General features: G+C 43.0%; 1 protein-coding gene across 4 annotated transcripts; it reads right to left on the bottom strand.

The window, feature by feature from the left end:
• Positions 1–1,200: 1,200 nt before the first annotated feature.
• On the bottom strand, positions 1,201–11,094 carry NKIRAS1 (NFKB inhibitor interacting Ras like 1). Of its 4 annotated transcripts, XM_067561924.1 has the most exons (5): positions 11,005–11,094; positions 9,942–10,067; positions 6,108–6,349; positions 3,791–3,887; positions 3,536–3,668 (listed from the first exon to the last, which is right to left on the bottom strand). In XM_067561924.1, exons 2-4 carry the CDS (start codon positions 10,033–10,035, stop codon positions 3,792–3,794), a joined length of 432 nt encoding a protein of 143 aa, XP_067418025.1. In that variant the 5' UTR covers positions 10,036–10,067; positions 11,005–11,094; the 3' UTR covers positions 3,536–3,668; position 3,791. The 4 variants fall into 4 exon arrangements, 3 of the variants coding, with proteins under 3 accessions (XP_067418023.1, XP_067418024.1, XP_067418025.1); XM_067561922.1 differs by lacking the exon at positions 3,791–3,887 and having other exon boundaries at positions 1,201–3,668; XM_067561923.1 differs by lacking the exons at positions 3,791–3,887; positions 9,942–10,067; positions 11,005–11,094 and adding an exon at positions 7,395–7,419 and having other exon boundaries at positions 1,201–3,668.
• Between the last annotated feature and the right edge of the window lie 49 nt (positions 11,095–11,143).

Genomic DNA, 11,143 nt, shown 5'->3' with positions numbered 1-11,143 from the left:
CGCCCTTTGCTGTAGTCACTAAACCACACTATCTACAGCAGTAGTTCACTGCCTATAGAAACGTACTAATCCTGTAGAAAGTTGTATCTATATGCAAGTTTCACTCTCCTACAACACCAGCTGCTCCAAATTGATTGCTGAGCGCTACCACTGGATCAGTTACTTCCGTGCAAGGAACTGTAATATTTAGAAAGGACACAAAGCATGAGTGACTAAAAGCAGTAGGACAGATCTGTAAAGAAAAGGGCTTTTAAAAGCCCCAGACAATGCCAGAATCTGGTCTGACCAAATGAAAAGTAATGTGTTGTGTTTTCTGTAGTACATTGCCATATAAGCTGTTTCTTAGTCACCCTGTGTAATCCCTAATGCCTTCTCCCTTTCTCGGGCTGTTCTACACTTAAAATGTTACAGACGTAGTGCTATAGCACTTCAGGGTAGCTACTCACTAAAGCGAGGGGTGGGATTCTCCTGTCACTGGAGTTAATACACCTCCCCGAGAAGCGGTAACTAAATCAACAGAAGTTTTCAGTGTAGACCAGTTAGAAACCACCTATGTACTTAATGCCTAAGCAGAGCAGAGACTGAGCTGGTTAGTTAGTGCTGACCTACACTGAAAAGTTATGTTGCATAGCTGTGTGTCTGAGGTGTGAAAAATCCACACCCCTGCAAGACATTGTTAAGATGACCTAACCTCCTGTGTAGACAGCGCTAGGTTAACAGAAGAATTCTTCTCTCTACCTAGCTACTGCCTGGGAGGTGGATTACCTACACCAATGGGTGGAACCCTTCCCAGGGCTGTACTAAATGACTATGCTGAAGTGCTACAGTGGCAATTTGAAACCACACTACCACCTCGTTTCTTCTATTTTGCTGTGATCTATATGGGAACAGACCATATGGATCACAGGGAGGGGAGCAAACAATGTAGAACTTTCTTCTGTCTCATAACCCCTTAGCATCCTCTATATCAAGGGTGGCCAAACTGTGACTCGTGAGCCACATGCTGCTCTTTTACAGTCAACGTGGCTCGCAGAGCCCCCTGTACCCCCACCCCTCTCCATTCTCTGACTACCAACTAGGGTTGGGAGCTCAGAGCTTCTGCCTTGCAGCAGGATGGTGGGGCTAGAGGATTCTGCCCAGCAGGGAGGAGGGTCTCGGGGGGTTGGTAAGTTTGGCCACCCCTGTGCTATAGGATTCAGGCTATACAGTGCAGGAGTGGATAGGGCACACATCCACTCAGTAACACTGTCCACTCCAACCCCATGGACCTTCAGTGTTAAGTCTGACATACTACCATTATTTGTCTTGCCTGCTCTAGGATACAGAACACCCACTCAGGTGGTGACTTCATAGGTAATATTTGGTTAGACAAACACCTGGCATATCCACATGGCTGATCTGAGACTGAATTATTTGCCAGCTTGAGCATAGGTGCTCCACCTGACAGCTAGGGTGGCACGTCCTACTTCCTCTTTGGTATGAATAGATGGGAACTTCTTAACTTTTGTAGCATAGGGGTCATGGCATCTAAAAGCTGGAGAACCACTGCTGGTAGAACAAGTTAGTCCTATCTTCATCCCACTTCCAAAACCAAGTAAGTGGTCTACTGCAAACACTACATGTAAACAATCAAGTCCCCTGTGTGGGGAGAAACAGTGGGAATTCATGTGCAGTCAGCAGGAAATTAGGAAGTGGGTGGTATTCTACTGCTACTCGGCTAGTACCATAGCTCTTAGTCAGTTGGCATCCTGCAACAGAAACCCATGCAAATTTCAAGTAGAGTGTAGCAGCAGCTTCCTCATTCATAAGGAATAGCAAATGATTGAAGATTTAATTGCAGTTTCTCTTGTCATATACCCTGGGCAAAGACAGACCAATGATCCTGAACTACCTCACTGAGCAAGGCAAAAAACAGGTTCAACTATACAGGCAATCCAAGTTATTCCATTGTAAAAACTTGCTTCATTTTGGTAAATTGTAGTATTGCACCAGCATTATTAACTGTTCATACTTTGCAGTGAGTTGTTAGTACCACTGTAGCAGAAGAATATTGCAGGCACATACTTAAAGAGTTAGTGCAGCCATCAAAATTGTGACTGTCAAATGACACTACTCAGCTGTTTTGAGATGTCACCACAAATAACTATTAGTCTTGCTGACTCATGATGGTACAACATTCTGCTATTTAAAATACCAGATGTTACTTAGGTTGAAGAGTATGGAACTTTGCTCTCCTGCCAACATACTGCGGGCCACACCAGTTCGTAGCTCAGTAATGTTACATCACTCGGGCATAGCTTATTCAGACCCTTGAGTGACATAATTTATACTGACCTAAACTGTAAGATGTACACAGCCTTTGAATACAAACTGGGGGCTATTGTAAGTAACTTCCCTGTATAGCTGGACAGCAGTGTTTGTAGATTTCTCTGTGGGTGATGGTAGTAACTACAGCCCTTCCTATCTCATACTTGCCATGCTGTGGCAGGATTTCAGCTGACTAAGAGCTATGGTACTAACAACAGGGAAGTTGTACCATCTCTTGTCAGTGAAACCATCAGATGTCTTAACCATGACCAGGGACTAGCATTTTGCTTCAGTCAACAGCAGCAATAGAAGTGAAACAAAATTTATATATAGTTACTCCCCAAGGGTTAGATTTTTTTTTTTTATTTCTCCTTAAGCTTCTTTGTTTTGTATACCACATAAGAGTAAATGTCACTTCCCATACTGGATGTAGCTAGTGAAAACTATACAAGGAAGCCACATCGGGTTCCAGCCTGTTGCAAGTCAGGCCTGACCTATCTTCAGATCACGCATGGACTGTCACCATTTCCACACATGGCAGAAACACTAATGCTTGAAAATTGCTGCCAGGTTGACAATGTTATCCCTTTCCTACTGGAGTATTCTCGCTCAAATGTCCTCAAACTTCTTTAACTGTACACACCACCTATGGGGTAGTAAGTGAGGCACAAAGGGCTGCAACTACATCACACATACTCTTTCCCTGGCCCTAAAGATATGTATTCCCTTTTTCCTTTGCTGTAGCCAGGCGTTCTTGCAATTGCAAGAGGCTGTACAGCTGCATGCTGTATATGGAGCAGTTACTAACTGTACATTTGAGAACTTGACCCAGAAGCACCCTGAAATGGCCATGTAGACAGCCATCATTGCTGTGCTGAAGTGGACTTAATAGAGCTTCCCCCCACAGTAACTATTACAACATTTTTACAACTCTGGAGTGCTAAACACCTTGACCACCTGTTGTCTTCCAAGCAATTACTTGACTAAAGAACATCTGCATTCATGATCTTGCTGCTTTTAATTGCCTCAAAAAAACATGCAAAGCAAATGGCAGAAAAAAATAGAGACCGTGGCCTTGCAGCAGCTGATAACTCAAACAGCCTCCCCTGCGAGAGGGGTTTTTAGTTATCACAGTTATTGCCTTTGCTCTTCCTCCCAGGCAAGGGAAATGCTGACTTGTTCTGGGATTGGGAAAGTCTGCTGGCTAACCAAGTGAAAGGTTCAATGAGCGTTTTCCGATCTGTCACCGTCACCTCCCACAGTCTCACTTTCTCAGCCTTTGCCCATTGCTGTGCTACTTCCGTTTCAACTTGTCTTTGCTCCATGAGGTCAGTTTTGTTTCCTAAGACGACAATGGTTACCTAGAAAGAAGAGAAAACAGGCAATGGTGGTACACACCTATCAGTCGCTGTAGCAAAGATTTTAAATAGCATGCAGTAGCTAGGCCATTCAGCATCTATTGTCTAAGTTAATTTTGGCTCACCTTAAACACATTCTGCATTTTGAAGTAGTAGAATGTGGGATTCAAATTTGTGTGTCACACAGTGTGCTGGGAGCAATGTGGGTGGTGATCTCCACAACTGGAGGGAGATAGGAGAGTGGAATGTCATGTCATCCAATGGAAACCTATACTGGTGTTGAGCAAAGCTATGTAGCCAGATTCTCCATTTGCCTTGCACTTTGTTATACACACCAATGACAAGAGTGTAGCATGCTAGTGAATGTGAATGGCAGAGTTTTACATCCACATCACACAGGTGATGACAATAGGCAGTCAAGACCTGGCCCAGACTGCTGCTTTCCAAGCCCCATATTGTTGCTTAAGAAGAGTCAGTCTCTTCCTCCATAAGTTAACCTGTTGAATGATGTTACTGCAAGCTGTCGGACTACTCAGAAGCCCAAACCCTGTATGTTTTGCCGCTAAATATCACACACAGGTGGCATATTGTCCTGGGGGAGAGATGTATAAACTAGGTATAAAGCTAACACCAATACAATTTTTTCAGCAGAGTTTAAACAAACATTCACCTGCATAGTTCTGCAATCCAAACTTTGTGCTAGGGCAGGAGAAGCTGAAAGCAGAATTGACTACTTCAGGCTTCTAATGCTATTTAACCTTATGTATTTCAAGAAATATTTTTTAGTTTTAATGATCTCAAGTGTTAGCAACCCGTAAGAAAATCTGTGCCCGTATTTACACCATATGCTCCTTGGAGCAGCTTTGCACAGCCCTGAACACAAACTTATTACTATGTCCTGTTAACTTTAACCCTCTCCTGTTGCTTTGGGTTGTTTTCGCTCTCTCACACCCCTCTTTCTGCCAGCACTAGTTTTTACTATGGCCAGGCCTTACTATTCTTTTCTGTTGAGCAGACTCTGGGATGTCATGTGCCTCCAGTTTTTTTTCCATCCAGAGGTGGTTCTGTCTGTAAATACTTTACTACAGCTTCTGTTGCCTTAATATTTTCTAAGCCACTATCCCATGCAGCTCTCAGAGTGTCATTACTTTCTGAACAAGTCAGAATGACTGCTTTAGTTCTATCATTGGTGCTGAGGTTTAAACTCTTATTGCATAGGGCCACCATTTCCACCATGTGATTTAGTCAAGATCACAGCATCTTTCATTTGCCCTGGAGGATGAGCAAGCAGCCTTCCAGACCCATACACAAGAAGCTCTATATCTGCCCAGAAAGGGGGGAGTTGATTTAGAAAAGCAGACCACAATAACCCTCAAGAACATAATTTCTGTAACCTGCTCAAGCCCTATTAGCTCAGGAAACAAAATACCCAACTACAGTCAATGGCTAATCTGTCTCTTCTGTGGCTATTCCTTTCCCCCCTCTCCCTCCCATACATTTTGAGTACTAAATAAGTATGTCTTGAGTTTTGCAAGAAGTGGTATGACATTCAGCAGGTGTTAACCCTCCCCCCCTTTTTATTTTTAATAGCCCGAATGAGCTTTATTTTGCTGGCCTATCAGCTAATGCAGCGTTTCTCAATTAAATTTCCCCACGGAATCCTTTAGGCTCCGCGGGGAAATTACACTCATACTCAATACCCTCTGCTGAAAAATCCGGGACATCTTCCCTTTTTTGGCAGCGCGGAAAAGCTGCTCTCGGTGGCGTGATGTCACTTTCTTGTGGAACCCTAACAGGGTTCCGCAGAACACCAGTTGAGAAACACTGAGCTAAAGGCATTTAGCAGTGAAAACCATTAAAGGATATATGGACACTATAAGAAGATGGTAAGCACAAATGTACTGTGCACGTGATATTTAGCTAGCAGAGCTCACTGTATCAACTGATAACACTAGCTGCTTTCTACGGGGAAATACAGCAGTCATTCTGCACAATAGAAGTGATTAACAGTCACATTGAAATACAGTAGTGCCTCTTTGCTAATCGACTCTGGGAGTCCCATTGTCAACTACTGTCTTTTGTAAATGAGTAAGTATGTGAATAAAATCAAGTGAGGATAATGGACTACATTGTTTTATCCACTGCACTTTAGTTTTCATGTAAAACACCTGATCAGTTTACAAATTATACTACCATCTCTCTGAAATACTACAAGACCTCACTCTATTACATCTCTGCTGAGAAGAGAGGCAAGACATTATTTTTTGCACAAATTATATAGCGTGTGGATTAATGAAATTCTCCTGTACAGAAAAACTTCTTTCATTAGATTTCCCGAGGCTACAGGGAAAATTTGCTTTCCTTTGTACTGCTTTGTAATTTAACTTCCCATTACTGTGCTATTTCAGACATGGCCAAGGAATTAAGGCATCAAGCTGTTACCTCTTTTTTGTCTCTAAATGTGTCAATCTCTTTTTTGAGCACTTCTGCTCTCTGGAAGGATTCAAGACTGTTCACAGCATACACAAGAACAAAACCATCAGCAACAGAGAAGTAATGCTTTGGAAACTCTACTCCCTCTTGCAGACCCATAGTGTCATAGAGACGTAACTGTTCCTTTACACTGCGATCTGTTTCGACTGAAGCCAAATACACATCTTCCACTGTTGCACCGTCTTCTAAACCTGTTGTTTTAAAAGAGACCCTCCCCCAAAGGCCCTAAAAGTTAATACTTCTAACAAAATCTGTAAAGTGATGGTGTAAGTATTTATTCATATTGCAGTGAAGCTATTAGCATTCATGGCTTTCAACAGTGCATTTCAATCAATTTGAAAAATATATTGCTTTTTTGGATGGTTTTGACCAGGATTTGAACTCAGATACTGTTATGTTCTCAGCAAGACCAACTGGCCAGCTATTGACAGTAATGAGACCATATAAAATACACAAACTGTGTATGAATGTATGTAATTGCATGCAATCACTTTTTTATCAGCATAAGTACAGGATGATATAACATAGGTGGCCCCTCCCAAAGGTTCCCCAAATCCTGCTCATCAGAACTGTACCAGTTGTGCTATGTGTAGGGCCAGTTGTGGAGGCATCAGAATTTGCCCCTCAGGCAGCATAATGAAGAAAATGGAGTACTAAAGAAATGACTACTGGTGTAAGGCTTAATTAGGTTTTCTTTAACACCCTATCTAGTCCCAATAAATGGCTGAGGCTGCCAGTCTTCCTCATATGGAGTAGGACCTTGCTCCACAAGTACAGTAGAGGGAATAATATGTGAAGGCTATGGGACTACTTGTGCTGTAAGGTACTAACTACCCAACAGGTAGACTCAGGCCATATGATGCTAGGAGAGGCAAGGCAGAAGGCTGTTTGAGTGCAAGGAATCTACATAACTTAAGGACCTGATGAAGATCTCAGAATTTCAAGTCTAACACACTGGTTTTAGTAGTAGTTTCAAGTTTTCAAACAATCCTGTTGCCAAATTTATCAACTCCTGCCTCCATTGCACACCCATAAACATACACTTCGTTTTTGTAGGATGGCTAGCTTTTTTGTTTTTTCCCCCCCGCCACACAAACAATATTGACACAATCAGACACATTGTTTTAGAAAACACAGGGGACTGCAAAAATAAGGACTTTACGTAACACTATTTGAAACCCTTCATACCAACAAGCAAGCTGAAGTATTCCACCCACATGCATGCTGATTATTTACCCTGCTGCATGCAACCTTTGTTTCCAGAAAAGAAGTGGCACAAGCTCTCCTTGTTACCCCCACGCCACTTTCTAGTCTTCATGGAAAACTCTGACCAGATTAATTGATCTTGCCTCCAAACAAAGCTATGCTGACACGAAGGCACAAGACTAACAGCACGAGGAAAGATTGGAAAGGTTAATAAAAAGATAATGAGCATGCAATAAGGTTGTAGACTTAGAAGCCAGAGCTGCTGGTTCAAATCCCACCAGGGCCCCCTGGGACCAGTCTCCCCAGCTGATTACCTTCCCATGTCACACCTGTCTCCAGATGTCTTTTGGAGAAATTAACCAGTCAGCTCTCTCTCATCTGCTCTCTCAAGACAAGTTAGGCTCAAGTGCACCAGGTGCTATGAAATTCACACCCAACCTATGAGATACTCAGTGGAACAAAATTCCACTGCCTCACAGCCGAGCCAACCAGGGACACAGCAGAAGAGGGAAGACCGGACTGGGGCCTTTGTGCTCCCAAATAAGACTGGAACAAAAGGCTGATAAACAGACCAACAAAATTTACTATACAGAGGAGCTAATGTGGGGTGGAGGAATTAACACTCTCCTTCCCCTACCCCATGATCTGCTATGATAGATGACTGTACACAGATGAGCCTGGGATCTGTAGTGGGGGAGAGAGGGGGAAGTGGCATTTTCCATTATCCTTAAAAAGAAAATAAATCTTCCTTCGTAGCATCATATACCTCCAGTGAGAGGTAGAGCATTAAGGGATGTTTTTAATGTTAAATTTATAGCTAAACAACAGGCATCTCTCTGGTCTAATTTCAGCTGTTGGATTTAGCACATGGGTGGCCTATGATATATAGGAGACCAAACTGAAGGTTTGCTCCTTCTGGCCTTAAATCCTAGAGAACTCTAGAGAATGCCAGTGATGTTTATATAATCATTTAACTAGCTACTGATTAGCTACTGTTTCGTTGGAAATTTTATCATCCCTGACTGTGGAAGATGCTTTTGACTGCCATTAAGAAAGCAACCAATCAGGAAATGGCAGAAAATTGTACATGAGGCAGAGATCTGACAGGCTTCAGGGTGGGTGATGATCAGAAGGATAGCAGACAGACATACGAGAAGGACCTTTAGACAAGTCAGAGAGATTTGATTAAGAAGAAGGTAAGTATAATTTTTCTTACAATAAGGAATGCATGTGTATGATTGTAAATAAAGCTGGATGTTTGTGTCTGAATCTAATCCCATCTATTCTATGACTGCCTGATCAACACTCATAAGATGTTAGTTGGTAGCAATATTATTAAGTGTTATTGTAACGTCTCTGCATACATATGTATAAGAGAATTGTATGTTGTATTGTAATAAATTTGGTATTCTAATACAACATTGTATTAAGGCTTTATACATATATATGCAAGATTTTCCTCCCTGTGGTATATTACATGTACAACATTGTATATTTGTCATGCTGTGCAGCAATTAAGTATTCAGTACATTGTAATATATGCTAAGGAAATATTGTGTTGCATGAGTTCTGTATTGCAATTTTAGAGTTTTATGTTCTATTTGATGTGCCGCATTAGCTTATATTTTATGGTGTCTTGTATTGTCCCAAGTGGCTTACTTCATTGGTTACATTTGTGATTTTTTTAATTTACATTGTATTAGAATTAGTACTTAATAAAGAGACATTCTGTTTTCAAAGAAATTACTAGCTGAGTGTCAATCTTCAGAATGGAAGGCTGTATCTGACTATCCATGTCCTCCCAAGGGTAAACCAAGGAAGGCAGGCAGGCCTAGGAAGTTTCCAGAAGATTTTAAAAGGAAAACCCCTGGTGAACCCTTCTAAATCTCCTAGGTGAATCACTTCCTGTTACTTGCTTTTAGAATTAAGACTTGGATTGGTTCCATAGTATACCTAAACCACTATGGGATCTCTTGGGTTCAAAGTTTTGGGGGTAACACAGGAAGGGGCAATGTTGAATCTCTCATCTTTGCTCCCAAGCATTTCAGCTCAATGGGTGTCCATCCCAGCAAGTAAAACTAAGTTTTAAAGAGTCTAAACAATGAAATCACCTCCCTTCTCAATTTAACAGGTTTCCCATTCTAGGTATCTGTAATGTAGTAAGTCTACTCATTCTACAGTCATCTATATAGTCTCCCACATGGAAGACCTGAATTTCTAGTGTGAAAAATAGGCAGAAGGAACACACATTTTCCCCTCCACTGTAATAGTCTTTTTTTCCCCTTTTAAACTTTTAGGTCTTTTATGTTAAGCAGCAGGAAGCAGGGGGGAACAACCCTGCACACACCCACTAGGACAATTTTATTGTTACATGGCAAGCCTCTGTGAAGAGGTGATATAGAATGCTAGAAACAGCATTCAGAAGAGTTCCAGAAAACTGGTCCCTGCCAAAACAAAACCATATCCATTCTCCCCCTTCACTTCAGTAAAGATGAGAAATGAAGCCCTAATCAGTATCACTAGGCACTAATGCAATACAAAACGTGTCAGAACATCTTAAAGAAAAACATAGCTCACCAACAGTATGTTTTCCATAGAGAAGCTGCTCCAAAACTGCTGTTTTTCCCACAGATGTCATTCCACAAATCACTACCTTGTAGCCCTTTCCCATCTTCCTTTGGGATGACAGTCAGCAAATAAATCCTGCCCAAGTGCAGGAATTAAGACATTATATTAACTGACCTCTGATGACAGAGTAAAGCAAAGCCCCTGAAACATTTAGTGCTTTAGTATATTTTTAAAGTATATTATATATTCACCAACACATGGATTTGACTTCTGAAGGAGCACTCTGTCTGCAGAGGTGCCAGCAGTTGGTCTTTCTAGGACAATGCAATGTCCTCCCACCTCCACTCTTTAGACCTCAAGCCTACCAACATTTATATACATTTAAGTCTACTGAGGCAAGCAATTCCATCTACTGGCATGGGGCCATACACAAGTAATTACACACAACTACTTTCATGATTAAGGCCTTACAGCATCTTCAGGGCAGGGACTGTGCCTGCTTTTGTGTTTGTGCAGCACCCAACCCAGTGCCTGGGCAGTGCTACCAGCTCCCACCACAATATGGCAGGTCTTATATGTGCTTTTATCTTATCACTGCAGCTCCTGAAATAGGAAAGCACCTGGACCTGCATTTCACACCAAGCCGTGTCCCGCCCTCATGTTCGCAGGGAAAGGCTGGCAGAGGTGACCCTCCAAAGCTCAGAGACCAGCAGCCAAGAATAGCTACATGGACATCAAGCTGGGCCTGAGGTGCGATTGTAGCAGGGCTAGGGAAGCCTATGCCAAGGCACCAACCAAAACCATGGGCTCAGTGGGCAGGGCTCCCAAGGCAGGAGACCAGGCAGACTGTGGTGAAGGCACCTTGGCAGTCAGGTCGCTGCCACATGGGCTGAGCAGGCAGGGTGGATATCGCTGAGAGGGAGGCTCTCTCCAGGGCCATTGGCCTAACAACCTCCGCCCCCTGCCCTGCCTTTACTAGCCCAGCGCCAGGGGGCGCCCCTAGCACGAGGGGGCGGGCACCCCGCGCTAAGGGAGGAAGCAGCAGACAGCTGGAGCAGCAAACCCCACCCACCTTCCCTGAAAGCCTGACTGTCCGGCTGGCCCGTCTCGAGTGCAGAGCCCCTAGCACGCCTCCCTTGCCCTCCAGCCCTACCCACCACAGCCTGCCTTTGTCACTACACCCCACCTCCTCTCCTTTTATTGGCCGGGGG

The sequence above is a fragment of the Emydura macquarii genome, unplaced genomic scaffold (assembly GCF_026122565.2).
Source record: "Emydura macquarii macquarii isolate MOO-44397 ecotype Brisbane River unplaced genomic scaffold, CSIRO-AGI_Emac_v2 contig_2422, whole genome shotgun sequence".
In the NCBI taxonomy this organism is placed as follows: Eukaryota; Metazoa; Chordata; order Testudines; family Chelidae; genus Emydura; species Emydura macquarii.
The sequence above is the reverse complement of the archived record's forward strand: the minus strand, read 5'-3'. Positions and strand labels throughout refer to the sequence as shown.